Source organism: Xiphophorus couchianus, chromosome 8 (genome assembly GCF_001444195.1).
Source record: "Xiphophorus couchianus chromosome 8, X_couchianus-1.0, whole genome shotgun sequence".
In the NCBI taxonomy this organism is placed as follows: Eukaryota; Metazoa; Chordata; class Actinopteri; order Cyprinodontiformes; family Poeciliidae; genus Xiphophorus; species Xiphophorus couchianus.
This window is the reverse complement of record NC_040235.1, coordinates 5434986-5451924: the sequence shown is the minus strand read 5'-3', so window position 1 is coordinate 5451924 and position 16939 is coordinate 5434986. Positions and strand designations below refer to the sequence as shown.

General features: G+C 40.7%; 2 protein-coding genes and 1 long non-coding RNA gene across 4 annotated transcripts; 1 reads left to right on the top strand and 2 right to left on the bottom strand.

Annotated features, from left to right (window-relative positions):
* The first annotated feature begins 598 nt into the window (after nt 1-598).
* Nucleotides 599-6801, top strand: kcnv2a (potassium channel, subfamily V, member 2a). The gene is made up of 7 exons (XM_028025938.1): nt 599-914; nt 1411-1582; nt 3958-4149; nt 4223-4477; nt 5286-5402; nt 5480-5605; nt 6458-6801. Exons 1-7 carry the CDS (start codon nt 709-711, stop codon nt 6776-6778), a joined length of 1389 nt encoding a protein of 462 aa, XP_027881739.1. The 5' UTR covers nt 599-708; the 3' UTR covers nt 6779-6801.
* LOC114149851 (uncharacterized) lies at nt 2740-6639 on the bottom strand. The gene is made up of 2 exons (XR_003596616.1): nt 6506-6639; nt 2740-2922 (listed from the first exon to the last, which is right to left on the bottom strand). It is a non-coding gene; the product is annotated as an uncharacterized LOC114149851 (long non-coding RNA).
* A 1415-nt stretch (nt 6802-8216) lies between the features above and the next one.
* On the bottom strand, nt 8217-16552 carry pum3 (pumilio RNA-binding family member 3). 2 transcript variants are annotated; one of them, XM_028025871.1, is made up of 18 exons: nt 16446-16552; nt 15269-15369; nt 15044-15204; nt 14797-14968; nt 14639-14714; nt 14084-14177; nt 13938-14004; nt 13661-13835; nt 13452-13555; nt 13281-13359; nt 12289-12387; nt 11825-11878; nt 11655-11735; nt 11253-11395; nt 10398-10620; nt 9434-9521; nt 9201-9291; nt 8217-8743 (listed from the first exon to the last, which is right to left on the bottom strand). In XM_028025871.1, the coding sequence occupies exons 2-18, from the start codon at nt 15343-15345 to the stop codon at nt 8614-8616; spliced, it is 1914 nt and encodes a 637-aa protein (XP_027881672.1). In that variant the 5' UTR covers nt 15346-15369; nt 16446-16552; the 3' UTR covers nt 8217-8613. The 2 variants fall into 2 exon arrangements, with proteins under 2 accessions (XP_027881672.1, XP_027881673.1); XM_028025872.1 differs by having other exon boundaries at nt 15044-15202; nt 15273-15369.
* Between the last annotated feature and the right edge of the window lie 387 nt (nt 16553-16939).

Below are 16939 nucleotides of genomic sequence, written 5' to 3'. Positions count from 1 at the left end.
CCGGCTGCCGGTGTCGCCGTCTCACGTTCTGATGTCTCCAACCAAACACCTGACCCTCAACATCAACATTGGAGGAACGGTACTTCCAGAAAATCCTGCAGGAACGCTGCTTACCTACTGTCCACCTAAAACTGAGCAAACTATTATTATCTTTAATAATATCATTATTATTGCAATAATAGTAATAAGTGTTATTGCTACGCCAAGGCTTACTGCTACTATTATAGATATATTAATACAAATAATGTTATTAGTTATTGTTGTTACAAAACTAATAGAAAAATTACAAAAGTAAAATAAAAAATTTTATAATAAAGATAAAATTACAGATATAACATTATTTAAAACCAAAGTTTAAAGTATTGTATTGCATCACTTTTAATTATTCTGTTCAAATTAAAGTTTATTTTATTTATATAGTAATTGATTAAATTGTATTTTGACTATTTTTTTATTTTCTTTGATTCTTTTATTTATTTATTTTTAAATCAAATCATCTTTTAAATTTACTTTCACTTTTAATGTTAATGTATAATTTTCATTTCATCATTTCTTTGCGTAATCAGTATTTTATTTTTGGCACTTCTGTAATCCCATACTTGCCAATTGAATTACAATCTTCTACCTGTGCAAATTGCAGTTTTATGGTTCAGAATACTTTGATTTAATGATTGTGACTCAGAAAAGCTCAGTTGTTCCAACATTTTCATGAACTTTTTAATCTTCTTCTCCCAGGTTTACCTCCTGCCGTACAGATTAGCCGCCCGCTACCCAAAGACCCGGATCGGCCGTTTGGCCACATACACGGACCACAGCAAGAAGCTGGACCTCTGTGACGATTACATCGTCCAGAGCAACGAGTTCTTCTTCGACCGAGACCCAAAAGTTTTCCACAACATCTTCAACTTCTACAGGTCAGATGAAAGACAAAACGCCTGTTATAAATCTACACTTAGCAGAAACGCATAAAGTATCCAAACATTTTACTCAAGTAAGATTAAAAAAGTATTTGGTAAAAAGGTTTACTCAATTACGGAGTAACTCATCGAATTATCAATCATTCAATATTTAAAAATTACATCATCAGGCAGATCAAAATATAAAGTTTAGTGAAAATGTAGGTATTTTAAGGACCAAAATGACAATAATTTATAAAAGCAAAAACAAAAAAGCTGCAGGTGTTTGTTTCTGGTGAGTTTTTGGTTAAACATGTTTGTTTTTCAGTCAGTGGGTAGAAAATCCAAAATGTCAGGAGTACAAATACTTCATAATAACTTTACTCAAAGTACAGCGTAGTAAAAATACTCCTAAAGTACATTTGCTCAAAAAGTAACTCATGGAAACATAATTGAGTAAATGTAACTATAGTTACTACCCACCTCTGACAGCTGGTTCTCACCGGTCCAACAGAACCGGAGTGCTGTGCATTAAGGAGGATTTGTGTCCGCATCACTTCCTGGAGGAGATCCACTACTGGGGCGTGAGGATCAAATACACGCATCGCTGCTGCCGCATCTCGTTTGAGGAGCGGCAGGACGAGCTGAACGAGCAGCTGAAGGTCCAGAAGGAGCTGCTGGCCGAGGTGGGTCCAACAGAACCTCCTCGAACTGCAACAACTGGCAGCAGCTGCACTGCAAAAACACAACATTACCAAGAATTTTTGGTCAAGTTTCTATTGTAGATATCTTGAAATAAGACAAAACTAACTGACAAGTAACTTTTCACCAAGACACAGTCGACAATAGTAATAGTATCATAGTACTAGATCTACTATTCACTTATAACAAGGGAAAAATGTCTTGATATAAATGAGATAATCTGCCAGTATTTTTTAAAACAATATTAACGGTGCAGGATTCACCTGTTGCACATTGTTTGGGTTATTTGGGTCTCAACTGCTTCTAAAAACATCACAATTGTTTTAAAACAAGAAAACAATCCAGCTGGTTTTTGGTGTCTGGAAAATGATCCGTTTCAAAACCCTTCAAAATGTAAAGTCATAAATCAGCAGGCACTGCCCCGTTACCTAGCAACCCCAAATAAGCCCAGCCCGTTACCTAGCAACTCCAGCCTGTTCTTCCTTTTGTGTATGTTGTTGTTTTAAGTGAATAATTCCTTAAATTTGATGAAAAGTTTTTGTTGACACAGCAGGCAGGTGTGACCCATAGTCTGAACGGTCAGATTATGATCTGCCACTTCCTTCTGGGAAACTAAATTATACTCTCTAAATTTAGTTAGCAGACAACAGAACGTTGCATTTTATCCAATTTTTACGTCACTGACGTGAGACATGCGTCATAATTCTGCAGCACAAGAAGCCAGACGCGGTAAATTCAGACGTAAACAAGGGCTAAACCTAGCCGACGTTAGCATAACAATGCTTTCTTTTTATCTGCTTCCTTTTTCTTCTTCTGATCTTGTCACAATAACTTTAAAATCCATCCATAAACAGTTTCGCCCATAATTACTCTACTTTCCTGCATTCACATGTAAGTCTGATTGTGGTTATATTTAATTATTAGTATGAATTATTAGGCAAAAAGATTGGATTTTAGCAAAAAATAATGTTGGCGTTTGTGTGCTTTAGCTTAGGTTGAAATAATTGTAGGATTTAATAAAGATCAGTGGATATTTAATGTGTAAAACACTTGAAGAAAGAGAGGAAGTGTCACTTTGTCGTCACCATAAACAGCAGGAAACCTTAAAGAACCGTAAAATAAGAGTATGAACAGAATAATGTTCCAGTTATTCGTCTTTATTTTTGCTGGTGATTTTTTCCACCTGAGGTTTTAAGACAGTAATCTGCTGCCTGACCCCGAGTCCATCTGACCCACATGATGCCGTCGTCTTGACAGATGGGCAGCAGAGTAATCTGCTTCTTGGCCCAGAATCAGGCAGATGTTTCCCTCACTGACAGCATCGCTTTGTTTCCCCAGCAGCACAAATTAAAGCACAAAGAAAAGAAAGATAACCAGAGGAAACACAAACAGCAGATTTCATTCAGTTCATTCATTAAGGCAAAAATCATTAAAATCCAACCTGTCATGATTTAACTGGGATTAAACTATATTTCTTTATGAGGCTGAGCAAATCAAATTAATCAAAGTCAGACCTGATTATTATTTGATAAAAATATCAGAGTTTTGATTTTTACATTTTAAATGTCCAACAGAACCAGCTTTGTTGATGTTAGCTTGTTGAAACACAACTAAATATTTTTACAGTGTTGAAGATCAACACAATATAATCTGAATAAAAATCAACTATGATCTGTTGAGGCTGGAAGCTTTGGAGGTTTGGGTTCAAGTTTCGAAGATTCATCATGGAATACAAACAGAAAATCATAATGGAATTACTGTGGGTGGATGGATGGATGGATGGATGGATGGATGGATGGATGGATGGATGGATGGATGGATGGATGGATGGATGGATAGATGGATGGATGAACAGTTGGATGAATGGTTGGATGAACAGTTGGATGAACGGTTGGATGAACGCTTCTATGAACGGTTTAATGAACGGTTGGATAAACCATTGGACAAATGGTTGGATGAACAGTTGGATGAACGGTTAGATGAACATTTGGATGAACATTTGGATAAACCATTGGATGAACGGTTGGATGAACGGTTGGATAAACCATTCGATGAACAGTTGGATGAACAGTTGGATGAACATTTGGATGAACAGTTGGATAAACCATTGGATGAACGGTTGGATGAACGGTTGGATAAACCATTCGATGAACAGTTGGATGAACAGTTGGATGAACATTTGGATGAACATTTGGATAAACCATTGGATGAACGGTTGGATGAACGGTTGGATAAACCATTCGATGAACAGTTGGATGAACAGTTGGATGAACATTTGGATGAACAGTTGGATAAACCATTGGATGAACGGTTGGATGAACGGTTGGATCCTGACAGAGTAAGTCTCTCCGCCCTGCAGCTGGAGCTGGAGGAAAGCGACGCCATGTTTGATCACATGACCTTCGGCCCGACCCGGAGGAAGATCTGGAATCTGACAGAGAAACCGTTTTCCTCCATCACTGCTAAGCTGATGGGCGTGGCCTCCTCCTTCTTCGTGCTGGTCTCCCTGGTCGCCATGACGCTCAACACCGTGGATGAGATGCAGTACAAGGTACGGTATTTAAACCCAGAAGGAAACGTTTCTGAACCGGTCCTGGCTCACCCGTGGTTCTGACCTGCTGCAGACGCCGTCGGGCCAGCCCAGCGGACGGTTCTACGGCGAGGGCATCGAGACGCTCTGCATCACCTTCTTCACCCTGGAGTACCTGCTGCGGCTGGTCTCCACGCCGGACCTGAAGTGCTTCATGCGCAGCGTCCTGAACACGGTGGACCTGGTCGCCATCCTGCCGCACTACCTGCAGATGCTGCTGGAGTGCTTTGAGGACGAGGACGTCCACCGCCACGCAGGGGACATCGAGACTGTCGCACGTGTCGGCAAGGTAACAGCACTCCACACTAATCCGCTAACAGCAGAGCTAATTTTCTTTTAGCACTTTAGCTAACTTTGAAAACATTTAGCGCATGTAGCTTCATTCTAAAGCGCTAATTTACTTGTATGTTTTGTAAACTTTCAGTTACATAAAGTTTGATATAAGATATAATTTGAATATATATAATTGATATAACATATTATATATAATATTTATTGAATAGATATAATTTGAATTGAATCTTTAGCAATAGATTCTGCTATACCGTGTTGGTAAAGCATTTTAATATTTCATTGCGTTAAATAATTGGTGTAATGTTTTTGAATTATCTTCCACTTTATACCATGTTGGTTTAGCACTTTAGTGTTAGAATTTAATAAATATAATTTTAGTGTTGCAATTTAGCGTTAGATTCTGCTGAATCTTATGTTGGAGTATCAGTTAAAAATTATTGTGTTGGTGTCGTCCTTTAGCGTTAGCTTCTGCTAACAGTGTTTGTGTGGCAATTCAGCATTAGTTTCCACTAAATATTGTGTTAGAGAAGCATTTTAGCTTTAGCTTCAGTAAAATACAGACAGTGTTGGTGTAGCGATTTAGTGTTAGGTTCTGCTAAATAATCTGTTGGTGTTGCACTTTGATATCAGTTTCAGCTAAATACTAAATGTATTGTGTTGGTGTTTCGCTAAGTATTAGCTGAACTATTGTTTATGATTAGCGCTTTAGGGTTATTAAAGCTAACCTTTTAGTTAGCGGTGTCCTCCACTGATGCTCCAGATTTTTTTGAATCTTGGATCTTCTGTGTGTTTTTCCTCCTAAGGTGGGTCAGGTTCTGAGGATCATGCGTCTGATGAGAATCTTCAGGATCCTGAAGCTGGCCCGTCACTCCACTGGGTTAAGAGCGTTTGGGTTTACTCTGAGGCAGTGCTACCAGCAGGTCCGGATCCAAACGACGTGAGGACCAGACCTGGTTTGGTTGTTGTTGGTGATTCACGTCTTGCCGTGTCGCTGCAGGTGGGCTGTCTGCTGCTCTTCATCGCCATGGGCATCTTCATGTTCTCAGCCATGGTGTACAGCGCGGAGCACGACGTCTACAACACCAACTTCACCTCCATGCCTCACGCCTGGTGGTGGGCCGCGGTGAGTCCGCTCCACAAGGCTTGGACTAGACCGTTAGATCGCTGCCACCAGCTAGAGCAGAGATCGCTTTACTTACAGGATGTTTTTATTGTACGAAGAAGGAAAGGAGGCATTGAAGGAAGGAAATAAGGAAGGAGACATGGAAGGAGGAACTTTTACAAGGAATGAAGGAATTAGGTGACAAAGAAGGAAAGGACACTAGGAAGAAAGGAATGAGACAAGGAGGGAAAGGAGAGGAAGGAGACAATGAAGGAAGGAAGAAACAAGGAAAGAAAGGAGGACACTAACACGAAAAGAATAAGACAGGGAAGGAATGCAGGGAATAAAGGAACGAAGAAAACTAGGAAGAGACGAAGGAGACAACAAAGGAAGGAGCAAGTAAAGAATTAAGGCAAGGTAGAAGGGAGGAATTAGGAAACAAAGAAAGAAGTCGTGGAGGAAGGAAGGAAAGGAGGATACTAGAAAGAAATTAATTAGACAACAAGCCAGGAAGGAAAGAAGGAGGCTAGAAACCAGACCGAATGAATTAAGGGAGCAAGGAATAAAGGAAGTAAAGGAGAAAGGAAGGAAGAAATTAAGGGAAGAATGAAATGAGACTAGCAAGAAAGGAACAATACAAGGAAGGACAGAAATAATGGAAGGAAGAAGAAAACTGGGAAGAGAGGAGGGAATAAGGAAGGAAGGAATCGATGAAACTTTGTTCCCTTAATAAATGAAATTGTTTAAATAAAATTGTTGATCCAAAAATAATAAATTTATAATAAAATACTTTTCAAGCTGTAGAAACGTCTCCTTAGGACTAATAGAGAAATTAAAGTAAACCGGGACGTCTCCTCCTGTCTGCTGCTCCAGGTGAGCATCTCCACGGTGGGATACGGCGACATGCTCCCGGAAACCAACCTGGGCCGCGTCTTCGCCTTCGCCTGCATCTCGTTCGGCGTCATCCTGAACGGCATGCCCATCTCCATCCTCTACAACAAGTTCTCCGACTACTACACCAAGCTCAAGTCCCACGAGTTCGCCATGGTCAGCAGGGCGCGGGGGAAGATCCGCTTCATCAAGAGGGCCGCCAAGCGCTTCGCCGACTGCTGCGACGACGTCGCTCAGCCGAAGCAACCAGGAGGGCGACGGTTCGTGGTCGCCAACGACGACGGAGTGGAGGGCGGGTACTAAACTTCAAAAACCGAACCTCCATCCATCAGCTGTACCCGCCTGGAGAAAACAAACGCACACAAACAACCAAAAGCTCAAATGCAATGAGCTGGGGTGGTATGGAGTATGGAGTGCCGTTAGAGCCAAAAGTTAACAGCAATAATTTGAGTTTTTTTAGCTTGTAATAACAGAAAAAAATGGTGGTCAATTTTTCAAAGTCATATTGTCACCATGTTACTTATTCATTACTAAATGTTTAGTTTGGAGCTAAATGATTGAATGAATTATACTTATGCCCAGTAGGTGGCGATCATGAGTTCATGTGAATGCATAAATGTAAAGAATAGAACAACAGAGGGAGAGTCTTGGGTGACACACCTGTAAGAAACCTGTGTGAGCAGACGCATGATAAGAGACTTTAATAAAAGTGTCTGAGCAATACAAGACGCCTGGTCATTATCAAACACGAATATAACGAATATTTATGTAAACTAAATACTAAATAACTACACTAAATAAATATTTAGCTTGCTAACAAAATGTTTAGCTTATAGCTAAATAATTAGCCTCTAAACAACTAAATACTTAGCTTAGAGTTAATATTTAGCATTAAACAATTTAGCTTGATAAGTAGTTCAAATCAAGGATCATTAGTTAGCAAGCAAAATATTTAGTCTTGAGGCTAAATATTTTGCTTGCTAACTATTTAGCAAAATTAGAAAAAAATACTTAGTAATAAAAATCTTTAGTTTTGAGTCTAAATATTTAGCTCAGAGTAAACACAATTAGTTAGCAATCAAAATATTGTCTTTGAAGCTAAGAATTGAGCTTGAGGCTAAATATTTAGCTTGCTAACTAAATATTTAGTTTCCAGTTTCAAACTAAATATTTAGTTGGAAGATGGATGTATATCCAAACTAACTATTAAGCTTGCTACTTATTTAGTTAACTAAATATGCTTGAAGCTAAATAATTAAGATATTTAGCTGAGGCATCTATTTAAAGTCAAAATATTTAGTTTGAAGCTAATTTATATCCAAGCAAAACATTTAGCTTGCTAACTAAATATTTAGTATGAAGCTCTTGTTTCTGGCTGTAGCATATTAGCTAATAATGTTCTCTCTTTGTAAATGAAAGTACCATTAAATTATAAACAGAAAATAAAAATATATAATTTTTCTACACAATTTTTTATCCTTTTCATTCCCTTTTAGAGAAACTTCACTTTGGATTTGTGGCACATATTTCTGCTGAGGTCAGCATTGAAATATTGAACCTGCAGAAACCAAATGAAGTAATTTCAAAGCTGTGCCATAAATGTTTGTTTTTAAATATATTCAGTCATTTGTTGTATATTTGTTCCATCCTGAGAAATCAACATGTTTTTACACAAGCAGGTGAAACTTTCTGAGTTGTAAAATATTTAATCAACACTAGTAATAATAATAGCACTCTGAACACCAGAATATCTCAATAATCTTTATTTTCTTCTCAGTTAATAACATTTATCACAATATTTCACCAAAAAACAAAAAACAGAGACTGAACCAGTCCACAAACTGGTGTGTGCTGACTGGGCAGTCTTGGTGTTATCGTTGAAAGGTTTGGGTTTCATGCTCCACTGTTATGAAGTTTTCCAAAACCCACCAAAAAGTGAATTTGTGTCATTTTTATACGACACATCCTTTAAATCAGTGAAGCAGATCAGGATTAACGGCTGAAATCTCCAAAATGTTCCCGACTCTGTCCACTCCTCACGTCGTCCTCGATGTCTTGGACGTCTTATGGTCCAAACGAAGCAACGTTTGAACATCTGCAGTCCGTTTGTAATAAAACAAAAACCTGAAGACATCCGTCTACTTGTTCAGATTTTGCAGCAGGATTTCGGCTCCTTTATGGTCGCTGATTCTCCGGAGCTCAGGGATGATGGCTGAGAGCGCCGCCTTCACCTCAGCAGCCACAGATCCGTCACAGCTGTTCAGAAGGCTGAGCAAAGGAAACAAACATTAACACAAGACTCCTGCAACACATTCAAAAGTCCTAAATTAAGAACATTAGAGGCACCAGTCATTTCAGCTGTTTGTGAGCATAAAGTTTCTTCTGATGGTGTTCACACATTCCAGATGTTCTCCATAATCCCTTCAGTATGTCTTGCAAAGATAATGAGCTTCAGCTAATTGTTTTTAACTCTTTGTGTAGTTGAACTCTTTGGTAAAACAGGTTTATTACATGGAACAATGTGAGGCTTAGACGTAGCTCACCTATCTGGTGGAACTTACTGAAGCTGATTTTGTTCCTTTTTATAAAGTATATGCAGATATAACTGATGGACAGATTATTCAACAATAAAACCACTTGAAAATGCAAAAAAAAAATTTTTTTAATAAAAACTCATTTTACAGACAGATGTTGTTAAATTTGAGAGTAAACCAGCAGAGCTGACCTGCAGAGCACCATGGCTCCCCGGTTGACCTTGACCCAGCTCTTCATGGTCTCCGTTCCCACCGTGTCCACCAGGATCCTGCTGAAGCACTCTGTGGGGACAGAGACATCAGAGGAGACAGAGACATCAGAGGAGACAGAGACATCAGTGGGGACAGAGACATCAGAGGAGACAGAGATATCAGTGGGGACAGAGACATCAGAGGAGACAGAGAGACGTTCTGCTGGTCTTACCCTCCCTGCCGTTCTCGGCCAACATGGCGTCCTGCTCTATGAGCCACTTCAGCACCAGGTGTCCTGCTGGGTGTTCGGCCAGGTGGAGCTGCAGCAACAGAAAGAAGAAACTATTCAGACTCCACGCGTTTTGTTTTCTTTTTAGCCATTTTGCTTACAATAATAATAAACCGACTGAGTAATGAGTTGATTTTTAAAACCAATTTTCCAGTTGTGTCCTGTTGATTTTTATGATCTTTTTTACCTTTCAGTTCAGCACAACTGGTTTTTTATCAACCTCGTCTCCATGGAAACGCTGCTTTCAGCACATTTCTTTATAAACTTTATAAAGTTCACCAAACTCTCAGAGAAACTCTGACATGTTCCAAGGAAGGAAGGAAGGAAGAAAGGAAGGAAAGGAAAGATGCTAGAGAAAAAGGAAGGAAGCATGGTAGGAAAGAAAAGTAAGAAGATTACTTCCTTCCTCCTCCTACAGAGGAAGGGCACTGCAAAGGAAGCGAGAAAAGAAGAAAGAAGGAAAGGAAGTGAGGAAAAAAGCATACTAGGAAGGAAGAAATTACAACAGAAAGGAAAGAAAGATACTAGAGAGGATGGAAGAAAGGAAGGACAACAGGAAGAAAAGATACTAGAGGGGAAGGACACTTTGAAGGAAGGGAGAAAAGTTACTAGGAAGGAAAGAAGCAAGGACTTAAGGAAGTAAATAAAGGAAAGGAGGACAGACTTCCTGTTGGAACTGGTTTTACTGGCTTTTATTTGGTGGAATCAGAGTAAAAGTGGTTCCATTTATAAACATGTAACTATTTTCAGGTTTTTAAGTTGCAAAATTAACTTGATTAATTTCCACCTCAGAGCGATGCAGCACTTTGTGTTGGTCGACCCAATAAAGCTCGGACGTTTCCTCCCATTATGGGATGTCACCATTGCCATAGCAACAGACAATGGGGCTGAAACTGGTTCCCCTCACCTGGCCCTTGACTCCTCCCTGCACCAGCTCCTGATTGGCCAGCTGGGCCACGGCCGTCATGGCGGGCCGCAGGTCGCCGCACGCCGACGCCAGGATGTCTCTGACGGTGACGCTGGCCGCCTTGTTCGTTACCATGGCAGCAGCGTTCAGTTGGAGATGGTCCAAAAGCGCCGGGGAGGCGGCCTCCAGCAGCTCCCGCCGCCGGGTCGCCATGTCCTTTTTACTGAGCAGAACCAGAACAGGGAGAGGTCATTAGAGGTCACTGAGGTCATTAGAGGTCACTGAACTGAACCGAGTTTTAATGTTTGACTAAAACCAGAACTCTACTTCCTGTCCGGGAAGAATTAGAGGCTTTTATTGTGAAAGGTTTAGACAAAATCTGTGAAGCCGAGCAGAAAAGTCCAAAAATCTAAAGTCAAGACTCTAACATCCCATAATATTCCCAACACTCTGTCATTTATTTTGTGTTTATTTTTATTTATCCTGAATTTAAAGAGCAGAGGAGGAAGGAGCCAAGGAGGGAAAGGAGAGAAGGGCATGAGGAAGGAAAGGATAGAAGAACAAAAAGGAGGAAAGGACACAAGGAAGGAAAAATCCAAGGATGGAAGGAAAGAAAAGAAGGACCCAAAGAAATGAATGAACCAGGGAAGGAAAGGAAGGTAGGACACAAAGGAGGAAAGGAAGGAAAAATCCAAGGAAGGACACAAGGAGGAAAAGAAGAAAATAAAGGTAGAAACTGACAGAAAGAAGAATGACTGAGATTTGGTCACGTTGGTTTAATCTCACTAAAGTTTTATTATATTTTAGAGACCAATCAGAAGCTTTTATTGTGAAATGAAAGGAAGTGCTGGTTACCTGTGTGCGTTGCCGTCTCCTTGCTCCAGCAGCTTAACGATGTCCGGCAGCATGTGGGTGGGGTCTCTGGGCCTCAGCAGGTACAGCAGAACCTTCTTACCGTGTTTGTTTCCGAGGACCTCCGGCAGGACGGACAGCAGCTCCTGCAGGAAGCAGAGCAACGATTCAGCTTCGTCCAGGAGGAACAAACCCGTTTAGAACGGCCGACTACGAGACAAACGTTTGTTTCTACTGGAAAAAACATAGAAACAAACTGTAGAAAAAGAGCGGAAAAGAGATTCTTACTGTTTATTTTATTTAGTAAACTATTGTTTTGCAAAGTCATATTTTGTTTTCTTGCCTTTTTTGTAATCTTGTTATTTTACCAAAATAAAGTGAAACTAAATGTGAACCCGGTCGTACCGCCAGAACCGTCTGCTTGACCAGCTTGGTGTCGTCCACGCAGTCGAATATCGCCAGGAGAACCATGTGACCAAACTCCCCCTGCAGGACGAACAGTCCACCACCACCACCACCATCATCATCATCAGCTGATGGTTTGATTCGACTACCAGCAGCAACGATGAACTCACCCTGGCGAACTTCACCATGTAGGTCTTCATGGTTTTTATAATGACTTTTCTGTCCTGCAAAACAAAGAAAATCCTTTAAAGCTGCAGTTTGTAACTGGAGGAGGGACTTAGCGCTGTCAATCAACCTCATATACTTGTTGCTAATTGTGTTAATGGAAAAACAACTCAGTATTACAGAAAAACAGTTTATCTGCCTTTATCAGTGGCTATGCTAAATAGAATTAGCATTCACAACAGGTTATGCTAGCTGCAGCGTAGCAGAGAAACGGGACCCGCCTCCTGGCTCTGATTGGTTGTTTCTAGTTAGCATCCAGGTCCACCATTTTGCACAGCTGAATAGTTACCATGGAGATTAAAGGATTTCTCAAACATGCATAAAATGCAGATATATTGTGAAATCCCAAATAATAACAGTAAACAGTGTTTATGTAACAATAGTAAAGGTGTTGGACATCTGGACCCACCTTTGCTGTGCCGTGCCACAGGCAGTGCATGGCGACTCGGGCGCCGTCGTGAGTGTGAGCCATGTAGACCACAGACTCCCTGATGGACTCGATCATCTCCTGCTCAGAGTCACAGCAGGCAGAACACATGAGAGATTAAATCCAACATCATGCAAACATCTTAATACACTGGAAATAAGACAAAACTAACTTACAAGTAACTTTTCAGTAAGATGTAGGAGCTTGTTTTAAGTGAATAATTTCTTAAAGGTGACCTATTTGCACAAATCTTTCTTAGATATTGAAATTCTAGTTGCTTAGTTCTGCTTATTTTCATCCTTTCAGAATAATCTGTTTTCTATCCTCTGTCACTTTAAATCCAAATAAACTCACAAGACCTTTATTTACACTTGCAACCACACATATTTGATAAGCAGAAGTGGAGCCTCCTGCACAACCAGCAAGAATTCAGAAAGTGGTTTCTCAACAACAAAACTAGCAGCCATCGTACAGCACATATGGTGGTAAGACCGTCTGGGGTTGCTAGGTAACGGGCTGAGATGTTGCGTTCGGAAGGTTTTGTTAAACTGCTCATTTTCCAAACACCAAGAAACATAAACCTATTGCCAGAAAACATCTGCGTGGCCGTTTTAATCACTTGAGATGTTTTTAAAAGCAGTAGAGAAAAAATTGAAGGTACAAAAATGTGCAAAATGTGAATCTAACATAAGGTCCCCTTGAATATTGATGACAAAGTTCTAATTCTACTGGCTGATTATTTCACATAAAACAAGATATTTTTCCCATGTTATAAGTGAAATAATATGCTAGTGGAACTGGCAGTTTTTACATCAATATTAAAGAACTATTGACTTAAAATAAGTTCCTATATCTTACTGACAAGCTACTTGTTAATCTTGTCTCTTGTCTCATTTAAAGTGTACTAAAATATTTGCACTAGAAATTACACCAAAAATATTTTTATATTTTTACAGGAAGATGGCGGCGCTCACCGATCTTTGCTTTTCAGGTGCAAACTGGAAGAAATCCAGAAAGACTTTATGGACCACAGAATGCCTGATGACCTGTTCTCTGTTGGAGAGACGCAGAAACAGTCAGTCCTGCTCGTTTTCTAACCAATAACTAAAATTTAATGTGTTGTTTTTTAGTGCATATGCTTTTACTTCTGCGCCAGCGGCACGATGGCCTGCTTGGTCTCCTCCAGGATGTTCTCCAGCTTCTCCGGGTTCGCCGCCAACACCTTCTCGATGGTGTTGAGCTCCGACGACTGGAAAACGAGCAGAGAGGTTCAGTTAGCACAGCTGGAGCTCCCTGCTGACCGCCAGGTGTGTGTGTGTGTGTGTGTGTGTGTGTGGGTGTGTGTGTGTGAGACCTTGCAGATGGCGTAGGTGTTCCCGTACAGCTCGCCGGTGATCATCAGCCTCTGAGCGAGCATCGCCTTGTCGTTGTAGGCGTACTCGACAATGGTGGAGGCGGTGGCGTGGCGGAGCATCTTGCGAATGTGACCACCGAACAACTGGATGATGGCGGCAACCATCTCCTTGTTCCTGAGCGGGAAGGAGAACCAGAAGAAGAAGAAGTAGTTGGGTTTTTGGGGGTTTTAATTCAGTCGGAACCTGGGGAGAACCGAACGGTCCAATCTGACTCACCCGTACATCAGCAGCTTCTTCACCACATGTTTCCCGTACGGCGACTTGGACATGTCGAGGACGCTGTCTGCAGAGGACGGTGGATCGGTTATTTTATTTAATTTCATTTTATTTTAGAGCTGCAGCGGGTCAGAACCAGCGCCTACCTTTCAGCTCCTCAAACACCTCAAATCGCTGCTTCTGGTTCCCGAACTGAATGAAACACTGGAGGACTCGGACCGAGTCGTGGGCGAACGCCATCTGCAGGCAGAGGAGCGCCGTCGCATCAGAACAACGTTAACGGAGACAGAAATCTGCGTCTGAGCAGCAGCGTTAGCATGACCATCTCTCAGGTCGTATGTTTTAAAAATATTTCCCATCAGCCACTTGACTTTCAGAACGACAGTCATTTTTCAAGATGGCCGCCATTTTTGACCCTTTCAAATCAGTTATTGCCATAAAATATGACCTATTTTCAGGACTTGGATGAACTTTGTGTCATTATATGTTTACAGTTTTGGTCGTCCCAATAATAAAACTTCAATGTAAAAGAAATATGAAGCAAAATCAGAAACTGCTGTTTGCGAGTCTCAAGTCTTCAACTGGAAGGAGATGAAGATGTGTTGCACAGAATTTGTCAGATCAATTTTGCAATTATTTTAGTGATTATCTTCCATTAATTTTTATTTATTTGGTTTTTTTTTTTTTTTCAACCAACCAACCTGCTTTATCTTCCCACGGATCAGTCCATGAAGCTCCTTCATCAGCTTCGCCTTCTGCTCTGTGTCACATTTCTTCCTGTTGGTCCAAACAACAGCCATCAGTTGGAATCAGGAGGAAACCCAGCTGACCTTTGACCTCCTCTCTGAGAACGCCGTACCTCCGGAGATTCCCCCATACTGCTTTGCAGCGGCTGATGATGTCAAACATCTCCTTCCTCTCCGCCTGCTGCCGGTTGTTCTTCAGCTCCCTCTTCTTCTGCAGTCGCTTCTTCAGCTCTTCTTCTGTGGTCGGTGGCTTCTTGCCGTTCTTCTCCCTCTTCGCCGGCGGACCTGATTGCAGACGCAAACACAACTCGAACGTTGTTGTCCGACAAAAACACAACTACAACAAGAATGTAAACTCACCGCCGCCCCCTGCTGGTCGTTTCCTCTTCTCAGCTTTAGAGAAACCTGGTTTTCTGCCATCGTTTGGTTTTCCTGGTCTGCTCTTCTTCTCTGTGTTCTTGTACGGCTTGAAGGGTTTTTTCGCTCCAGGTTTCCCTCCGAATTTGGTCCCCGCCAAGTCTGGAACGAGTCGACAAGGTCAAGCCCGAATGTAAGAGTGTAACTCCTGTTAATTTGACACATGTCTCACCTTTTCCTTTTCCTTTGAATGACGGTTTTCGTCCAGGCTGGGAGGAGAACGGCTTTTGGGGTTTGGCTGCCATGGTGACGCGGGGTCCACGGAAACACTGAGAGGAAAACAGGAACAAAACTCACCTGCAGGTTCATCAGGTAAACACAGTTTAATCCAAAGCAACAGCTGACTGAAGGAATGTTTCACTGGTTCTGGTTTAATAAACCTGTTAGCTTAAGGACAGAATCATTCAATCTATGCTGGATTTCAGGAAGGTTTCAGTTTTACAGCAGATCCCGGTAGAGGGCGCTTTTAAAAAGCAAAAACAGCTTCAAATTACATCTTTTTTTCTGTTCCAAAAAATGAAATAGACCTTTAAAATGCTTAATTTCAAGAGTTTTCAGTTCATGATAAGATAATTCTTTAAATTAAAAACACAAAGTCAATTTGATGGATGAGAAATTGTTGGATGGATGGAAAATCGGTTGCTAACAACTGATGGTGTCATCAGGTCATGTTACCAGGGAATACTGACAGAAAGACTTTGTTGTCATTTAATAAAATGTACATATTGTCTCTAATGTCTGGAAACTGAGCTGTAAGCATCTCGCGACAGTCATGAAACTATCATACATCAACAGTCTTCAATCAGAGGCCTCTTCAGACTCGTTGTAAAACTGACTGCTACAGGAGATCCTTCACCATTCACAACGACTCTTTGAAATCCTTAGATACCATGAATCACTTCAACATTTAATTTCCTCTAGTGATAAATAAAGTATTTTTGGATAAAATATTCAGATTAAAGATCCTCTACATGCAGGGTTTATTTCACGTCCTTTGACTTTATTCCCACCGCAGCGAATCGTTGGACAGAAAATATTTCCCGTTTTAAGCCGCTATATCCATAATACACGTTTGGATATTTATCAACAAATGGCATCAAGCAAGCAGTAGAGACAAAAAAATAAAGTATTGGAGTTTGTGACCGTGTTGTAACATAGAAGTAAGTAACGTCTTTGATTGATGAATCCCTCGGTAAACAGCAACACTTTGACTAAAACCGTGTCCTGTAATCACATTCTGCTCGTTCTGTCGCTTTCTGACCATAAGTGTAAATATAGAGAATAGTTTACAATATATTACAACTGAAAGTAACAAATTATTTCACATTTTCAATGAATAACTTACAGTTCAGCTGTACGACACGTTGTTTCAACTCCGTCCCATGCGTCTTGTTGTCGTTCCGGTTTACGACAAAGCCGTAAGTAATCTGTCGCTGTCGCAAAATATGTCCGCCTTCACAAAAAGTGTATTTGAAGCTCCCTTTCTACTTTTATCTGTTTGTTAACACGTTCCCAGGCAACAAAGCAGCTTGTTTTCTTTGCAAATAATGCAAAGAAAACAAGTTCATATTCATTTAGAAACAGCAATACTAATGTTTTAACTCAGGAAGAGTTCAGAGATCAATATTTGGTGGAAAAACCAGGAGGTTTTCAGTGGGGTTCATTGCGCTTTAATATTCTAAAATGCGCACAGATAACGTTAGAAATGACGAATCCCACCTCTTCCCCCCGGTCCTGTATATTTATTTCTATCGGTACGAAAGGACCAGACTTCGTTATTTTGGTTAAAGGTGAGAATTAAAACCTAAAAATATTTATGCATTGTGTTTATAATTTTTT